Here is a 20,900-nt window from a genome sequence, read left to right as displayed (position 1 = left end):
ACAGCCAACACTGAAGGCATCAGCAAGTCACATTTAGAAATCTTAGTATCTCACAAACTAAGCCAGCCGCTTTGGGGTCTGGTTTTTCCTTTTTTTTGCTCGTTTCGGGAGTTACAAATGCACAAAACATTCAAACACCCATTGCCATCAATGCTCAGCTGCCAACACTGCACAAACAGGGGGTCAGACAGAGGAAGGTGCAGGGAAAGCTGCGTGCTTACTAGGAGGAAAAAGATGTTCATGATGGAAAGAAACTAAGATGGCTTTACTCTTTTAACATAACATCTCTGTTGTTTGAGCTTCACAGGTTTCTTCTGCTGTAAATAATATCCAAACACAGATGAAGTGCAAGTAATAATGTGAATAACTTGAAGGACAAGTCAATGATAGATCAGCAGCAATAGCAACTATAGTGTGAAAATTATTGTTAATCATTACCTGCTAGGAAAAATATTACAGAGAGGGAGATACAGACTCAATATGCACTTGCTGAGCTAGACATTGTAATGAAACTAGCATCTACCCAATGTCTTGAATACAACGATTAAACAATATTGGATATCCAGTCAAATTATACAACAGAATAAAAAGAAATGTTTGTGCTTTGCAAAGGTCTGTCGCAGGACTGAAAGTTTTCCTGTACTTTTCAACAAGCAGATATTCCCCTAAGAAAGTAAATCACAAAATGTGAACGTCACACACCATCAATTCTGCAGCTCCACAAATTGCTGTTTCACCGGCGAAGACCCTCATCGTCCCAGCGCTTACATGAGCAAGCAAAAATGCATACCCAAGTACACTGACATAGACACAGCCAAATGTGCACATAAAGATCAGAGGGAGCAGGGCGTCTGGACCTGTATTCTGATGATGAGTCAGTCCTTTGATTCATTATCAGAAAATAAGCTTGAAAGGGGGTTGGGGAACCTCAACAGTTGTTTCATAAAATGAACCAGGGGGGAAAAAAAGAAGTTTTCTTTGGCATTAGGGAGCGATTTCCTGTCCTGTTCCATGATCTCACTAGTAAATGCTGTAGGCACACCCCACCCCCAAGCTCAGCGAGCCTGTCTTCAAACATCTTGGATTTGCTGCTTATTTTGTGAGAAGAACTATTTCTCTATAATTAATTAGAGCCTCCCGCCTCTTCCTTCTCCTCCTTGGATGGAACCTATTTATAGATCATGAGCTCACCGATTCCAACCAACATAGCAAATCTTCGAGTAAAAAAGGAGAGAAAGACAAAAACTTTTCTGTTTACTAGATCTTCCCAACATTCTTGATATTTCTCTCTCTTTCTCGCTCATAAATGTTTGTCTTAGTTGGCAAAAAGCTAGCATAGCAGATTTTTAAAGCAAACAGTCGCAGAAGCTGAAGAAGCAGCAGAAATTGTTTGCTCAGGTCACATAAGTGATTAAGTCCAAAAACAAGTTTTGAAACTGGTCAACAAAACGATCACATTTTTGCCTCTCCCATCTTTTAACGGACCTGCAGAGCAGGTGGTAACGCTATAAGGAGAAAGGGGGATTTGATGCCACTCTGAAAAGTTTCACTTCCTCTGCTGTCACACTAATTATCATTTTTAATAAACCAATGAGACTTACATCAGCTTTCACCACACTACACAAACTAGATCTATCTTTTCCCTGATTCTTGAGAACTGCTGCACTTAATTTCTTCAAGATACAGGAAATAATCCAGGGAACATCACCAAGATCCACTATCCCCATAGAGCTGTTAGGTCAGCTGTCCCTCGTTCATTGTGAGGTTGGCCAGGTTTCAGCTACACTGTTTGGTCAGGCCTGACTGAACGACCCTTTTCCATATGTGTTAATGTATGGCTACATATAGTCTGCCAGCAGAACGGGAACAGCTTAAAGGTTTCCCACATAACCCCCATCCACAACCTGGGTGTTATTAGTAACACAAGGAATGCCCTTTGAATTTGAGCACAGAAGGCTGTGTGACTAAGTCATGTAAAGCTTCTTATTTAGGATAAACTGATAGTGTCCCCCAAGTACAGGATGGTAGCTTATTTTACGGTGGTAGATGACCAGTGCCCCCAGTGGAATTGTTCAGGCAAGTAATGGCTGGAGACATCAGACTTGCCCTGTGATGTCTTTATTATGTCTCATAAAAGTTTGGAATAGAGATGAGAGCCTTACTCTTGCTTTTATATCCTTTCCAGAGACAGTGATACAAAAGCAGTCACGGAGGAAAATAGTTCTCAGCAGAGCAAATATGTATTTTTTGGAATCTGGCATGCAATGACAGACAAGTTTGCACTCCAGGGGCCACCCCTCCCCCCTGCATCAGCAATTAGCATCTGAGAAGTGACATCATTACTGACATCATCAGCTGGGGCTCTGGGCCCTGCAGCTACCTCCATGCCCCAGGGAACATGTGTTAGGTCAGGCTTGGCACTTGAGCCTCTTTCTCAGTGCAGGGGGTTGACGATCCAGTTGGGATAACCTCAGACTCCTGAAGGCCTCTAACTCCTGAACACAACCCAAATCAAACGTTTTCCCAGGGCCAGAAAGCTCAAGCTGCCTTTTTGCTCCCATCCCCACAAGCCTCTAACTCTTCCTAGATCTCAGTGGGGAGGAACCACCTGAGCTGAAAAGTTGCTCCTTGACCGCAGGCACTGGAAACTTTCCAAGGAAGCCTCCTGTTACACCACTGCCTGGATGTTTTGATATCTGAAGCTTTGGAGGAGCATGCAAGGGCTTGAGAGCTTTCTCCAACCACCTTCTGCCAATGCTGCTCCTTGATTTTAACACTCAGCTCTGGGTAGGGGCGGCTTTGGGATGAGATTTGCCTGCTTCTGTGGAAGAACAACCTGAGATTTGTTGGGGGAAGATCAGTACCAGCAGCAAAGTCAGTTCATTCATTTTCCACTAAAAAAAGGTAGAGCCCTCTTTTCATGGAAAGGATTCAGATTAAATACACTGTTCTTCATGGTATTTAAGCAAAAAACATCTTTAGTGGGTTGTGGCAGGGAGCACTGCTTGCACTTTGATCCCTTCCTAGTTTTTCCCTCTTGCAAACTGACCTTTTCTTTTGTCCTTCCTTCCTTTAAAGAATGCTAAGAAATTACAAGGTACTTCTAGCAAGATGACTTCATTTAGGACCGGTTTGTGATCAGCTCTCTCTCTGAAGTGGCCTTTATTGTTCGCTGTGCCACTTCCTCTCTTTATAGAACCAAGAAAATCGAGGACAACAGGGCTGCCTGTTTGTAGAATAGGGCAGTTAATGTCACTTCACAAGTAAAAAAACCCAACTACCGAAAACTCAAGGAAGTATCAAGCTTGGAATACAGGAGAGTTTTGAAAGTTCAACATACCTACTGAACAGTTTAAGATAAACTACCAAGAAAATACTACCTTTCTAAGCCTATACACATTCAAGTCTAATAAAAACAAACAAAACTAATCTTTCACCGGTCCTTTGTAACCTTCACTAAAGAATCAGGCTCATATCTTCTATTAAGACACAAGTGCCTTTCACATAACAAGTACTTTCTATAGTGGAAAAATGTAATCATTGCTTGGAATAGAAAGAAAAATAATTCCTTGCTTGGAACACTCATGCTAAAACAATAAACAGGCCCTCTTGCTCTTCTTTGCATGCAGCATTTCAAAACTACGTATAATCACTGAGGAAAGAAAGACAGAAAGAAGCTAACACCAACCTTCATTTGAGGTCTACTGCTCATGCTATTTTGCAGCTGAGGCAGACAGACAAAAGTATACTGGTTTCAAACTGAGATTAACGCATTGGTGCCACCCATGACCATAACCTAATAAGTTTTATTTTCTCCTCCATAGGCAGTTCAGATGAGAAATGAGAGGAAGGCACATCACGGTTGTATTTGAGGTGGTAAGGTATCACACTGTGCCAGGTACCTTCACAGATATTTGACCTTGCAGATATTTCCAAGAGATATGTTGCTCCATTTGCTATACTCCTTGTCCTATAAATACATATGGATAGATTAATGCGGAGGAGCAAAAGCACCAATGGGGGTAATAATAAAGCTAAGAGTTTTCTTTTCCCTTGGATCAGAGTTGACACAAGTAGAAACACCCATCTTTCAGAAATTCTGACAATTCCATCAATTCCACCATTAGTTTATTTTTGGTAAAACAATTAGACTGCTCTGCCTTGGAGAAGGATTAGGGACATACAGGATCCTTGAGTTGACTCAGTGTTGTCAGAAGTATTTACATTTTCCATCTATTCATATTGTACCTTTTTTTAACAAATTCAGCTGATTTCTGTCTTACACTCACACACACATGCATGCACACATATATTGCCCCACTCATTTGCAAGGCACAAAGCAAAATGAAAAGCTAACTGTGCACTTGCAGCCAAGCAAAAGAAACTATTTCCTAGAGCCAAAATCAGTAACACACACACACACAATGCAAATGACCCGAAGACAGACACTTTACAGCAGGTATGTTGTACCCCAAAGGTTATTACCTTCAGTACATATTACAATTGCGGAGCCAAGCACATGCAGGTTACGCTTACGTTTGCAGAGTCTTTTCAATAGATTTTTATACACACCATTTATTTTTGCACAAGTTTTCCAACTTGATACTGGAAAGGATAGCAACCATCACTTTTAACACAAATTGTAAGCACATTGATCATTTAATATTCTTATTTTTCAGGACCAGAGTGATGGGTCGCAGAGCCAGTTAGCTAAGCCACTGCCCAAGGTGGGGGTAAACTGTTCCTTCCCCAGTGCCCCTGAGGGTCCAACAGAGCTTGGCGACTGACAGATCTGGCTGATCAGCCCTGTCTCTGATACAGAGCCATCACTGAGCAGGAGAAAGACCACAGGAGCTTTTCAAAGACTGCTTACAGTTCAGCACACACATAGGCAAAGCATGATTATTATCTTCACAGCTGCACAGAGAGGCCAAGGGGAAGATGAATAACCTCTCAATCCCAGTAACCAAGTGATCAAATTGAGGGCCTGGGAAGGTGTATATGAGCAAGGCAACGATACAGAGCTATTTCCCCCAAAATATTCTCCCTACCTCCAAAAGTTTTTGACTCAAAGGTGTCCTGAGCCTGAGTTAACTTCTGTGTACTCACCCTCTGAGGATTCTTCTTCAATGAACCTGCTTACCTGCCCCAGCAGTCGCGCATTCTTTTACTACCCACTTGATCCAGTGGCAAGGAGTGCTGCAGCCCGATCATACGTGGTGTGAAGGCCCCTCTTTCTTTTGTTTGCCTGCCACCACAGACAGCAGGACAACAGAAAAAAGTCACCACCCTTCCCAGCCCAAAGTCTACTCTGCTGGTTTACCAGATATCTTCACCAGCTGCCGTCTCAGGTATCCACCTTCGTTGCCATTACTTGAAATACTCTTTTTCATTTATTTCAAGAGATGCAAAGCTCTCCCTTCTGAAGGTACACAGTGTCATTTCATGGCATGATGCAGGAAACATCATGACTGAGTAAATAGGAATAAAAATCACTGGGAAGTAAGATGGCTAGCTGAACTCCCACCATCTGCAAGGCAAATGGAAAATGGACTGAGTAACCTTCTCTCCATTTGGAGCACTGGTCTGGATGCTCCTCTCCAGCAGGATACCAGTGCTGGCTGCAAGTGCCACAGAATCAGGAACAGTCCCTGGGATATTAATGCAGCCAAATACAAAGCTGGAAACTTGGACTAAATCTAATCCAAACTCTATTTTCCCCATGTACTTCCACCTTATTTTAAAATTTGTACTTTTACTGGTCTGGTTCAATGCTTTAGCCAAGCACCCATAGCTCCATGGATGGATGACCACTGGACCATGAGCCAACTGTTACAAGAATTCAACACCAACCACCCTTTGTAAGCGACACTTAAAACAGTTGAACATGACATACTTTCGTTTCTGCTTTGCACTGCTTGATTACAAGTCACATTTAAAAAAAAAAAACCTACAAAAAGTAGCCCTGTTCACAACTGCCAATCTCCTAAACAATGAACTGCCACAATATTTTTCAAGTTGGACCAAAGATTTCGTGAAAAGGGGAGACTTAGGTGCAGAATGGGGAAAATTCACGATCCACATGTACCAAAGCATTACAACATGATGCCTGCTTAGTAAGGCACTACCTGTTTGCCAGCCAAGATAAAACCTTTGCTCATAAAAACGTGAACACGCACCTTTTGAAAGCACTACACTAGCTAGTACATACACTAATATACTACTAAGCCTAAGGCAACTTCCATCTACCCACCACGTCCTTCAGGCTCCACACACAAAACCAGAGTAAAGCTCTGAGGAAAATAAAGACTAAAGGAAAATCAGGTTTCTGACTCCACAGTGATAAATATAAAAAGCAACCATAAAAACCATTACACAAAGTATCTCTGATGCATTCAGCTAAATTCAGCAGTAATTTAGATTCTGCTACTCCTAAAAAAAAAAAAAAAAACAACAAACTTTTCTGTATAAAACTGCAGAAGTTTTAATTTTTGTTGGATTAAATGCTTGTTCAGACACCATGCAATTATCCAGAAAAGAAAAATAGGTCTCAATAGTGAAAAAAAAGAAAGCATGTCCAGAATTATACACTGGCATGTTCCTATATTCTTAATACCGTTACATGTTATTCAAACAACATAAGCTGTTGTAATTTGTCAGCAGTGCATTGCCTTTGATTACACCTTCATTTCAAAGAAATTGTGGATAAACACATATCTTTTTATCTTTATTGTTCTCTCTATGCGTAGGAATATTAAGAGAAGCTTAATAACAGCAGTGGATTCCCATACCTCTGAGTCCATTCTCTCCAATAATCCATGGAAAAAAATCACAGACAGGGAAGCTTCTGGAAGGAGAAAGGGCTCTGAGCAAAGTTTCCCTTCATCTTACTTCACATGTAGATCTATGTATATATGTGCTCATGCACACATGTATCTCACTCTACTAAATCATGGTTGCATGGCAACATGAACAGGGGAATTTGTTTTAATTATTACAGATAACACATGGGCTACACACATCATTATTCTATAATAATTAAAATGTTCCAAACATCTCTTAAAATTAGAAGCAGAAAAAAAATAAGCAGCGAAAATCAAATAAATGAACAAACATTCATTTCCTAGCGATATTTCTGAAAGCATGGATAATACATGCCCACATATACTGTAAGACAACCTTCTGTGTGTAAGGCATCAATTATACTGAATATTGGTATATTCAACTGCAACATAGCTATTCTCTCTTACCGTTATAATGAAAAACTTGAGTTCAGGAAATAAATTCAAATGTCATCAATGAAAAAGCAAACGGAAAACCTCACAAATAATTAAAATTAAAACCAAACTGGATGTGGAAACACAATCAATAAAATCAGACCTTACTCACCCCTTCCCCCCTCCACCTTTTACCCTGGTGGTAATTTTCAAGTGTAAAGAAAAATATCAGGAAAATAACTCTGATAATGAGTTTCACACTAGGTATTTTCCTGGAATTAATAAAACTTAGCCCAAGCTACAATCCCCAGCAACCAAAGCCAAAACTTAAACCCCAGGAAATGCCTTTTGCAAATACACACAGGTTTGGGGGTTTTGCTTTTTGTCTTTCAGAAACTCAAATTGAAGGTGCATCAGAGCCTTTTTCACAGGAAAACCTGATGACATGATAAACACTACATAGCCTAGAGACACTACTGAAATGCAAAGGTAAAATCCACTACATACTGCACTGGGATATTGAAACAGCTTTTTTTAATATATGTATTTTATTTTTTTAAAACAAAAGCTTAGCAGTTCACTCGTAAGGCTTTACTTTAAGAGGTGCAGCTCTACTTTACAGAGCAGCTTTTTAGTGCTCTCCTCCTTTTTCCCCTGCTAAGTGGAAATCGCCGCGTTACGATCCCACAGATGGTTATGGCCAAAAGCGAAGAGCAGGTTTTCTGGCCTCCTCCCAAAGGTGGGCTGGGAAAGCGCTGCCGGCCGGGAACGCGCCTTGCTCGGCATTCCCTGCCGCCTGCCCGGGCAGGGGGGCCACGGAGACAGCCCAGAGAGGGGTCCCCCACTCACCCCCAGAGCCTCCAACAGAGCCAGCTGAAATGGAAAAAAATACAAATTTAAGGCCTGAAGGCTGCCTTTGGAGGGGGGGGTTAATGTGCCTTCTGCTAATCGGAAGGCAGACTGATGCCACCTGAATGCAGGGTTACAAGGCTGGCTGGCACAAGAATCAGAAAATCCCAGGCCCCCCAGTGTCAAAGCCAAGGAAAGAAAAGCTCATGATTTCTTAAGCAGCGCTAGCTCCTCCTTGGATTTTCAGATGAAAACTCTTCACACCCTCACTCATCTTTTTGACTGTGCAGCTGGGTTGTTGTTTTTTTTTTAAGTCTTTCTGCTACAGAAAAAACTGCTGTTGACTTCAGGGAGGCTAAACCTGAAGTATGACTGCAGGATCATGCCTTGTGCTCAATGAGATTAATTAAAGAGTGTTTCATTTTTATTTATATATCCTATTAACATCACAGGAGAAATCAGAACTAGGCAAAAGAGAGCAATTGCCACCACTTCCAGCCACAGAGCATCACAACTATTAATATAGCATCCCACAGGACTAAGCAATATAAATGTGCATGTATATATGTATACATGTATATTATACATATAATGTAAATATATATATTTGGGTTTTTATAGTGTAAACATGTATATGTTTACAATTCTATAGGATTTTCCACTTGGGGTATCACTTATCTTCTGGCACCATCTTGAGCTGCCTGTCTTAAAAATTACTAAAAGACATGCCTGTGAGAACAGAATTGACCTTTCATACCACAACTTGATAAACTTTAAGCTTCAAGTTACAACAAAAACAAACCCCAAACCCAACAGCTTCTTGCTGGAATGAAAGCCACGGAAAGCCACACAGATCAACTCTCACTGAAGTGTTTTGCAGAGAATGTCAACCTTTGGATGATTTTAAGCCTTATCCTTAGGAGCACATGAGACAAATCCTGTCCCATAGATTTCTCACCTCAGATGTTGGTGAGTCTCTCTCTGCTGAGTTTAAGAGCAAAATATTATAATGAAGAGAGACACTGGGATACAGGAATGTCACTGGTGATCTTTCCTTCAGGGAGAGCACAGCCTGCAAATAGCCACATCCAAGATCAAGTGTATTAAGCTCTCTGTATACTGGGCTCTGCTTTCTATTAAGGGGTTTTCCCCTTTTTCCCAGAAATGCAGTTTATCAATATAACTGTCTAAATTGTGGTGGCTGGATCTCAGCAACTGAAGCAGCAGAATCCCTTTTCCAAAGCCCCCTCCCACAGCCAGCACTGATGTGACTGTGGCAGTAGCTCCACGACCTCTGCTAGTGCCCAGCCATGAAGAAACCTCACTTTGGGTGATACACCAGCAGGTAGGTCAGGATTTACTGTAAACAGGCTTAGCATAGTTTGCCTTCTAGACCCTACAAAAATTCCATCCCATGTACCTGTATTCATCCACACAGCTGTTCTTCCTTCAGAAAACCATTCCTCTCACAGCCCCAAGGGAAAAGCAGTGCTAGGGACTCAAACAAAACCTCAATAATCTGAGCCACACAAAGCATCCCAGGCTGTTCCTCAAAACCACTATGTATATATACATAAGCAGTAAAATTAAGAGTCATGACAGATACTTCCAGGACAAACACTTTCCACATCATGTAACCCAAAGCACAGCCCCACCTGATCAGCATATACCAGGACCATCAAGAACTTAAAAACAGAGATGTTCAGTAATAGCTTACTATGAGTAACTGAAAGCTGTTTAAAAACAAACAACTTCCACTTTCCCAAATCCTCACAAAAATTTATAGCATATTTTTTGTACTGCAAAATAAATTTTTACTCTGCCTAAACTCACCTGAAAGAAACAGGCATAACACTGAAAGTCCTGTCGTCTTGAATCTGAAGTTTCTGTTGCTTTTTGTGGAAATGCTTGGGGTGATCCCTCACTGCAACTCATTGTTTACTTGTAAGTAGCTTAAGATTGCACAAACCTGTATTTTTAAAGGTAGTTGGAGTTAGCTTCATTCAGTTTTGCATGGTCAGAGTCATTTAGGCTTTTGGAACCTTATAAGCCATCAGCCTTCAATGAGATTTCTAAGTGTTGAGCTGCTCCTGAAAATGGGATTTAACTATCAAACTCACATAGGCTCTTCCAACACTGAGCAGAGCATGGCTCCCGAACAATTTATTCCAATCGCAATTTTGCCAGAAAACTTAGGGAACTTTGTGTTCTACTCATCAAGTTAATTTTTGGGGAAAAATAGCAAAGATTTCTTTCAAATGTACATGATAAATCAGAGTATAGGAGAAAAATTTACAAGACTCTGATCAGTACTAATTAAATGACTAAACCCAGTCTCTGAAGCGCATTCCCTGAATGTGGGAGTAATACATGAATCCCAGGTGGAAAGTTTGGATCAGAAGTCTAGCCTTCAATTCCTACCTGCTTAGAGCAGGGGGATATTAGGTGGGTTTAACAGCCTCTGGGCTGAAAAGAGGTGCTGCTCCTTACTTATCCCTAGAGAAGTTTAGGTTTTCACTCAGCTTTCATAGAAAAAGAATATAAAAATAAACAATGAAGTCAGATAGCTTGAACTGCATGTATTCTTCCTTCTCAGTTAAAAAATTTGACAATTTTTCTCCAGGGATGCAAAAAGTTTTGGTGCACTCTGGAGCAAACGTCAAGCATAAGATTTGCAAAACCAGAGAAGCAGCATGTGGCGTGGTTACTGCCATGCTTCTCATATTCCCAAGCTTGGCTATAAAAGCTCTCTTGGAAAAAGGGTTCAAATCCCCTCACGTAAGTGATATACGGCTCGGGCAATCTTCCAGAAACACTTGTGTCAGTGAGAGGGGTCACAGCTTCCACGCTACATGGCATCACTCCCCTCTGGCCCTCTGGCAGAGTGGTTTACAGGAGCAAGTCCAACTCTCTCCACACACACACAAAAAAACCAGCTGGATTAAATCAAAGCACTAATTTAAAAGGTTTCTGGTAACCAGCTCGATGTGCATTGAGACTGATCACGTTAACTTGTCTGCCAACAGATCCAAAGGGCCAGTAACTGCTGGAAAAGAGACATAATGAATACCCAGGACCCAAATTTTCTTCCAGTGGTACAGCAGGATCCAAAAGAGGGGCTTTCTCCTCTTTGGCTCTCATGCCCTATGAGTATCCTGGCCCTGTCAGCCTTAAGACGGTTAGAAAGTATGAGTAGTATGGGAAACCGGCGTAAGAGGATTTCCAATTTGGAAAAAATTAAACTCTGCCTGCATCTGTGGCTCTTCTGGGCAATCCTAGTCAAGAGATGGAAGCAAGGAAGAAAGATTTCAAATCCAAATTGCATGACCTTCCTGCTAATTCAAAAAGACACAGTACTGCATTACTCATCAGAAAAACAAAACAAAACAAAACAAACACAAAACAAACACAACCTAGAGTTCGTAAGCAGCATGACTCGGGTTATCAGCAATATTCATACTCAACACCAAAGTTTCAGGTACACATTCATGAAGGAATCATGGCAAACACTGCACCTGAGGAAACCATAACCTTGCTGGTCACCCTGCCCTGGCCCAGCCCTGCTGCCTTCACTCAGCTGTTGCTTGCAAAAGCTGCTGTGAGAAGCAGCAGGAATGTTACACACAGCTGGCTTTGGATGCTGGAAGCCTGTCTGAAATTTAGCAACAACGCAGGGCTGGAAATGCAATCAGCAATGGGATTTCCTGACCTGCTCTCTCTGTAATCAACACTGAAATGGGGTTAGCTGATAGATTCCCACCAGACCCTGCAGAGCAGTGAGAGATTAATACTATACATATTGGGTTATTGCTGTTGCTTTTACTATTATTATGTTATATATGCTATTTTTATATGACTGCTATAAAATCACAAGCCATACCTGAACCGATTTAATGCGGATAGGGCCCTGCCCTACCCCATTAAGTGCCACTGTCAGCAAGCTTATAGATCTTTCTCTTCAACTGCACTGCAAATAGCACTCTGCGCTGAACAACAGCTAATGAATGGTTAGCAGAGTGCCTATTGCTGACAAGCATTTTCAGCAAAACATCACAAGCCAGTAGGCACTTCCAATAGATACAAAATGGTGTAGGAATTAGTAGTAATATATTTTTATTATTTTTCCAGACTCCTTAGCACACAAGCAGCACTCTGCATTCTTCGATAGGAAAGTGGTAGCACTTCTGTGAAGTGGATTTTTCAGACTCTGAAACAGGATGCTTTCCTGAACCTGAATTAAGATTACGGGACAGTAAACTTTAAGATTAAGAAGAAAATAAAATGATCTACTCTACACAGAAAAAGGGATGAAGACTTATTTGTTAACACAGTAAAGGAAAAAAAAAAAATCCTGGTGACCATATGAAGTGTCTTTCTCCTTCTCTCTTTTTCCTTTTCTTTTTTATTTTCTGTTTTAAAGAGAACATAATTAAATCTTGCTGCATTTCAAAAGGAATATTTTTCTTGGTGGACACATTATGTTTTACTGCATTGCAGTGAGTTTCAATCTGCCCTTTCAAAGGGGAGCAGTGACAAGGGAGTTAAAAGTGCTACAGAGCGCGCAGGCAGGAATGAGGAGTCAGCCCCCTGAGGTGTGTGCCACATACTGTGCGTCTCAAGAGAAGGACTGTCTGTCACGAACTATGGAAAGAAAGTGTTGGGCTTCGTCCATGGAGCTGGGAAGAACTGGCTGCAGTACAACAGGAAAATCAGACAGTGGAATACGTGTAGTCCCTCCCTTAAATACCAGTCGGCAAACGCCTTTTCACCTCACATAGAAGTGGCAAAGCCCTGCCAATTAGTCTCTTTATCGACATCTCATGAAATCCCACTCCCTGGAAAAGAAAAGGGTAGCTCCACTAACACACTTCAGGGAACACAACTGCCATCATCCCTGATCTGGGCTGTTCATTTATTTTCAAACACAAAATGAGGCATTTTGTCTCAATAACACTGATAGAAAACCAAAACAAACCAAACATTTAACTATTGCACTATCAGGTCTCATTGTAATCAATCCATAGAAAGAAAGAAAACCGCTTTGTATCTGCTAGGAATGTCCCCACTGGGGACACAGGAAAAGAACCCAGGAGATTCACAGCATCTTGAAAGGGCTCCAGACACAAATTATGAAAGCCCACCACATGGTCACCATTCTCAGAGTCACCTTGCAGAAAAAGGATCCAGCAACTGCATGGAATAGATAATTCTCTTCCACTTTAGAGTTATTCATTAAAAGGCAGTTGCTGCTGAAAGTTTCCCACAACAAGAAGCTCTTTTGATTCAGAAATTGCTCCACTAAAGGAAATCTTAAGAGTCATCATTTTTACTCTGGCTTTACATTCTGGATTTTTGCCTAGGCAATGCTCAACCAGAAACAAAATCTATTTAAAGTATATGCACAGTACGTATTATGCATAGGTGTCAAGGGATGGGAGTAGGTTGTGAAACATGGAATCCATGGTATTTTATTAAAAAAAAAAAAAAGTTAAAAGAGCTAAAGAGCTTAGGGAAAACAGAACATAGTAACTGAGGCTATGTGGTCATAATTCAGTTTCCCAGCTGGACAAACAGTGAGGCCAACAGTACATTAGTTTCTCCTGAAGCAAAAGCTGACTCAGAGGAAGTAAAATAGCCCAATGCAACCCTGCGACTCAATTTTTCAAAACTGTAACTAGAACAATTATCAGAAAGAAAACCCAAACTTTCTCAAATCAATCACAAGAAGAATGAGAATAACAGCAGACTATACACTGGTCCTGCTTGCAAGATCTGAGGAAGAAGGAAGCCTACATGCTTCCTTTATGCGTGCTGTACTTTATTTTTTTTACAGAAATGCTAGTTTCTATTAGCAGAAGACACACTGAGCAGTGAGATAACCCTACAACAATGTAATCTGCTTCCAGAAACTGCTCTTTCTAGGCAGCATTCAGCACAGATGTTTCAAGTCTGTTATAGACCCAGGCTCAAGGTAAAACTACCAAGGGAAACAGCACATCATCTTCAGCTTGTTCCCTCACAGTGTTGGCCAAGAAGGACAACAAAGGCAATTGGTGTTCCAGTTAATCTGTGTGAGCGAAATATTCAACATGTAAGCATAGAAGAAAAAAGAAAACCACAACAACCTTTTAAAAGAATATACATCAAGCTTTGTTTCTTTTCCAGTGCAAAGGAATGGAAACCCTCCCACTGACTTCAGCGGGAGCTGGGACAGGCCCTGAAAGTCTCCACATAAACTTCCATTGAGGAGAAGTTGTGTATTGGTGTATGGCATTTCTATTTTATCCCCTGCTTTTTCCCCTCCTGATAAACTGCACACTTGCAGCACATAATGTCTGAAAATGATGCTTATAATACAAAGACAACTTCCTGAGGCTTGCAACTCTATTAAAAATAATAGTCAAAACTGAATACCAGGAATATTACTATGTATAAGAAATTTTGGTTTATTATGTAATGAGTTAATTTAAGAGCTTTATAATAACCACAATCTATCATAAAACATGACAAATAATGGCAAAATGTCATTGGTTCAATGGGCTGAGTTAATCACTACTTTTAAAAATATTGCTTTTACAGCTTACAAAGCAAAGCTCTAGCAGAGAGACAACTGTGAAAAGCAGGAACACACAATGTTGTTATTATTGTACACCTCCCATTTTACACTATTATTTTCACATTACCCACACTCAGACACGTTGCTTGGATATCAGTTTGTAAAAAGCTCGATTCAGTGTTTGTATTTCAACAACTTTATCTCTAAATGAACTCATGCTAATGAAAACATCTGAGTATTTATGTAAGTAGACTAAAGCTCAAAATATTCACCTGATTCCATGCGGGTGAAATCAAAAGCACTTTTGAGCTCTTGGGTCTAGCGATATGCCCTGGCCACAACCCAAACTTGCACCAGGACATAAGCAAAGAACAGCCTTGTATCTCGGTTTCAACAAGGAGAAAAACCTAGGAGCCTAGGTCAGGAGATAACTAGGATTGCTGAGTGCAGTGTGCCACCACTCAAACTAGAGGTACCCTTTGTATTTCAGCATCATTTGGTTTAGAAACCCGCAGGGTACCAGTCTCCCTCTAAGTCTTGTTACCTTAATACCTCAACCAAACTCTCTTTTTCACTAGTGGACCCCAAACAACAGTGCTGTGTCTTCTACAGAAACACAAGGTGTGTAACTTACGCTGATCTAACCCACAAAAGAAAAAAACTCAGTAAAGAGCCTGGAAAAAATACAAGCCCAGCATAACCAGAAATAACTTCTGAATGTCCCAGCGGTGTGGACCAGGCCACCCACTGTCCCTACATCTTGCAACTCAATTGGTTTAAAGTTAAAAGACTTGCTCACAGTGAGATTGGCTTTTCTTACCTTTTGCCACATTTTGATGAAGAAGAGCTCTCCAGAAAAATTGAAGAAAACATTGGTGTCATAGGCATCATCCCCGACATTAGAGACGGAAATGTTAAGTGAGATGTTCCTCACCGCTCCCAGGGCCAGGTAGGCAGTTCGGTCGTCAACACTGTAGGCAGAAACAATGACACTGGTTTAACTCTGGGCAACCTTTACACTCCGGTTGTTCTTTATTCCTGCTATGGAAATGTCACAACTCAACTGCTTAAAAGTTCAGTAGTCAGTAATTCAGGAACAGGTATAAATGGAAAAATGTATGAAAATTATAATCACTGAATGTGACAAACATTTCCTTGGATGTTTATACCGGACCTAACACAATAGAGTCATCTTCTGTAAGTGGAATACCAAGGGAATGGCTGAATTAAAAAAAAAAAATCTACATCATGACTTAATACACTATTGTAGTAAGGCATCACAGATTACAAACACAGACATGCACATACAGAGTGAGATATAAATACCATATACATACATTTATTATTTGGTATTTGGTATACAATTAATCATACTAGTCTGTCCAGAAGATATGCTAACAAAGAAGAATGAAGGCTAAAGGAAAATAAAATATCAATGCACAAATCTGCGGGTCTGGGAACTAAAAGTACAGTAAAGGTGGTCTGAAATATACTAGGTGTGAATGTAAAAATAAGCAAAAATAACCAAAAAATATCATCAAACTGGCTACAGTTATTGTGACTGGAATCTAAGACCATTCATACATTCCAGAGAAACAGAGACAGTGTCACAGGGAAAACACTGAGTAAATGGTCAGAAAAGGGCAGAGACCTCCAGCCACACAGCAGAGAGATGCTCCAAATTATCTCCTCTGAGGCACAGCCAGTCTGACAACCAGAAGGAACCTCTGAGGAAACACACCCTCACAATACCCAGCCTGCCAGACACTGTTGCATGACACACCTGCATGCAGCAGCACGCAACAGCACGGAGACTTTTGTAGTGGACAAAGCTGTCTTTCATTCACCCACTTTCCATGAAGGGAATGGCTGTTCTGCAGATGCAGCAGCTCTCTGAAAATGCAGGGGTGCAGGATGAAACCCACGTTTAAAGGCAGTCTGTCCCTCTACCGCAGCCAGGTCTCCTCTTCCAGCCTTGCAAGCTTACAAACCCTTCAGCATCTTCTGCCATCCACAGCCATACCAGACCTCCAGAGGCAGAGCTCACTGGGCTCCATCTGCTTGCATTTGCCATGGAATTTCTAGACATGGGTTTCTGGTGAGGGAGAAGTTCAGGGCAAGATGGTCTAGGCTTAGGCTTTAAAGCGAGTTTAACTTTTCCTTGTAACAAAGATGATATTTATAGCATATTTGTGTCCTGCAGTTACTTAATTTATGATGAACTTCATTTATTAAGCCCAAAATTATGGCTTACAGTTCAATGACACCTTCTTGTGAGGCAGATACAAGTCTCAAGGAAACATGCTTGCTTTTTCACAATTAGAATCAACTGCAGACACCAACCAATTCTACCAATAATTGGATACTTTTCTTTCTAAACATTATGGTTAATTCTCATAGCCAACTATCAGTGCAAATAAACACTTGAAAAAACATACACAGCCCAGGATCAACTGCAAAACTAGTTTGAAAGGCCCAAATAATTTGAATTGTTGCTCCTTACATATCAAATTAATGGCACAACCATTCAAGAGTACTTGAAAGCATTTAAACTTTTGGCTCCAACTTCAACATTTACTGTTGAAAAGCAGACAAATGATGAAGATACTAAATGATCTGCTGGGATTTTCTAATAATCAAAAGTACAGATTTAGAAGCAAAGACATTAAACAACTGTTTACTACTGTGAATTACTTCTCACAAACTTTATAATCGCACTTCTTGCAATCACTTCAAAACTTAATCAGCATCTATCAAATGCATTAACAAAATCTGGAAGTATCGCTTCAGTAATGAAAGGAATGTTACAAGATATTTATCTTATGCAGGGTTGATACTAAATGTAATGCATGCTACACAATCCTCTCTGAATTGATAGTAGCAGCACTTTGAGATTTAACATAAAGACAACGAAGAATACTCTCCTTCCTACTGAATAATAAAAAGCTCTCAGAATGAAAACTATAAACCTAAAAACTAACCTCACAAAAAAAAGTCAAAATAAACATTAGGTTGTGTTATTACTTTCTAATGCTATCAGTCCTCTGCCAAAAGGGCATCATACCAAACTGATGTTTATAACATTTTCCTCAGCAGAGAAACAAAACCAGCTTTCTAAGAGCACACTGTAGTTGCTCCTACACAAAATTCTCACACTAATAAACTCTGAAAAACCTCATTGATTTTTGGCTGACAGGGGAGTTCAGGTCTTCCTCTGAAAGGTTATGTGAGATTGTGCTGTAAATCCCATTTTAAGAGAGCAGCTTTCTGAGTCATTAAATCTGTGTGCATCTGGAATGAATCAGGTTCACTTGCAGTGAGGATTAGGAATCTCCTGGCTCACAGGGGAGCTCCCAGGCCCTGTGTTTGCTGCTCAAGAGGGTCACGTCATGGGGCACAGACAGCCCGTGGTGGTGCTGGGCCAGCTCTGCTGTCTACTCGGTGCCATCCTCCTGCAGCGCCTGCCCCACAGCACGCAGCCCCACTGCCACGTCAAAATATCTCAACTAAAAAAGTGTTGTCACCTGCCAGGAACATGAAAACAGACTAAAGCCACCTCTTCATCTGGACAAGGTATGTCAAACAGTTTAAAAAATGAAATCAAGCAATGGCTTTCAGTTTATGTTTTCTTGGATGAGAATGATAAAGCTGCCAACATTCTCACCACAGCCCTTGTAACCTTGCTCACATCAAGGAATAGAGGCTAAAAATAAAAGCAGACACAAAAAAGGGGAAAAAAAATAACAGGAAAAAGTACCAAGATATGTTCACCTAAATGGACAGAACACCATCTCATTACATTGAGTACTACACACAAACAGTGAACTGAGTAAAAGTTCCGGGTAGACTGTAGACATATATACACATTATATATAGGCAATCACATTTCCACACACATATGTACAGGCACATGAAGGATGTTAAGCTACCAATGTGTGCATGGAAAGAAATTTGACATTCATAAGAACTAAATACCTGCAGCTTTCATTCACATGACCCAGACTTCCAGATAACAAGCAATTCTGAAAATCAGGCTCCAGATCTATGCTACACAGTTGACTTTTAGAAACTCTGTCGCAGTTTTGAATTTACTGGCCCTGGTCCTGCACATCAAATATAAACAGAAATATTTAACATTTTTCTCTTAAGTGATTAAGAAAAGGAAACTGAATTTTAAAGTTCCACAATACAACAAGTATCTTTTCAGCATGCTTTAACATTCTTTGTTAATGCTGGTGCCACATCATTGCACTATGGTCAGCAAGGAAAGAAAGACCAGCTGGGAAAGGCAAATTGAAGAAACCTGCAATTTTCATTTCCCCATCCCCCCATGATGCTGGTGTTTTTAACATGGGTCAGGGGAGACATAATCTGCATTCCAAAAGGTACTCAGGGACATATTTCTTATTTCCTGCACTAGAGAATATTTTTAAAAAAATTGAAAGAGCATATAGTGCTTCCCCTCAGCCTGCACAGATCATACATAGGGCAAGGAACGTGATGGGGTCACACTTACCCTGTTAGTCCAGGTCACTGATTTTCCCTTCTCTATTAAGAGGTTTTCATTCCTTACAGCAAATCAGCACCTACATGGATAAATCACTGCTATTGCTCAATGGACAGTGGAAGCTATAGCTGGGGTCAGTTACACTGCACGTGGATATAAATGCTTCAGAGTAAAGTCTAATCTGTCCCTCATGTCCATCAGATGACCTTAAATAGGAGTCCCACCTTTTTCTTTTAAATCGGTAAAAGATGTGAGTCAGCAACATTGGTCCTGTGACAGATCCAAACAAATTTGTTCCTTGACCAAGCAGCATTGCAGTTGGTCTTCACAGTTACTTGAAAATTAAATTTGTCATCACCACCTCTTTACATCAACCCTTAAAACATCTCTCTTCTTGGGCTTTTATCATCAGCTCCAGGGTCAGCTGAACTTTGGAAGCGGTTTTGCAAAAGGGCTGATAAAAAGCTGAAACATTCAGCTGATGATCTGGGATCATTTATGTCTCAGCACAAAACTGAGAGGTAGCAGCCCCATAAACAAATCCAAACGAACTAAAAATTTTAAACAACCCTCCAGGGGGCAAAGCTATTGGATTGCACACCACTTGGTTACGCTGTCTTGCCATTGCATGTGCGTTCAAGGTCATTCATCTCTGCAAAGTTCACAGTTAGTCTAAGGACTTAACCAAACACTCAAGATATAATGGCTTATTCTGCATTAGCTGACCTGCTGCCTTCCCCTCTCACACTGAAGCCCACACTAGCAAAGGCACTAAGAGATTCCATGCAGGTGATGACCACGGCCTAAGATGCACTATGCCAGCTATGGTAAACTAGCTCTGAGCCCATCAGATCATTTAATTAATGATCTTTTCTATTTCTGTTTCTCAAGTGGAAACTTTCCATTGTGCTCTAACTAGCATATAAGTAACATGAGGTGATGGGAAGAACATAATAGATGATTTGAAGAGCGGTCAACCTAGGTTCTGTGGCGGTAGGGCACAGTTTGGGAGTAACATCATACCAATATTGCTCCCTACGAAGACTGAGTTAAGAATGTGCCAATGTTTCCCCATGGCAAGGAACCCAATATCCCATGAGAAACATGTACTTGCTGCAGTGAATCCAGGGCCAAGGATGTGAAACTGCTCGTGCTCGTGCCCTTCCGGAGCAGAGCTGCCGTCTCTAGCACTTCAGTTCCTGTATATATCGCAATTCAGGAGTACGGCAAAGACCATTTTACTCTTCAATCTTTCCTAAACTTTCATTTTAAAAATTAACGCATCTGACAAAAACCACTCTAGGAAATCCTTCTTGCTCTTTATTATGATATTGAAATGACAGTGTGATTTCTAGTTACAGCTAGTTACCATACATTCAAAGCTTCTCTGGAAATTGTCCTCACTGCTCCAAATGTAGTTCCTTCCCCATAACTACACAACAGAACTAACCCCCAGCCACCTAAGTCTTCAAACATTTAAGTAAAAAGGACAAGGCAGGGCACAACATCCACATAAAAACGCCCCTTTATCTTATCAGCTTACAGAAATCTGGAGCCTTTTATTACTATCAGTAATTTCAATTGTACCCAGATGTTGACGACCCTTTACAAACAGAACTGAAGAATCAATGGGGAAAGAGCTGCCTCTGTTTTCACACAGTGTTTACTCCAGGGAGCAGCTTTTGGTTTGAATAAACTTACTCTGGTTTATGAAACTGTCACATGAAAGCAAGATGAGGCACAACATCTACTGAAGTTCTAATCTAATCTT

General features: G+C 40.7%; 1 protein-coding gene across 1 annotated transcript in view; it reads right to left on the bottom strand.

The window, feature by feature from the left end:
* The window catches only part of ITGA9 (integrin subunit alpha 9), a 227,671-nt gene that overhangs the window by 67,547 nt on the left and 139,224 nt on the right, over positions 1–20,900 (bottom strand). Inside the window, exon 18 of the mRNA XM_065052058.1 lies at positions 15,443–15,593. Coding sequence (XP_064908130.1) covers positions 15,443–15,593 — 151 coding nt within the window. The remainder of the gene's footprint in view (positions 1–15,442; positions 15,594–20,900) is intronic.

This window comes from Columba livia, chromosome 2 (genome assembly GCF_036013475.1).
Source record: "Columba livia isolate bColLiv1 breed racing homer chromosome 2, bColLiv1.pat.W.v2, whole genome shotgun sequence".
Classification (NCBI taxonomy): Eukaryota; Metazoa; Chordata; class Aves; order Columbiformes; family Columbidae; genus Columba; species Columba livia.
The sequence above is the reverse complement of the archived record's forward strand: the minus strand, read 5'-3'. Positions and strand labels throughout refer to the sequence as shown.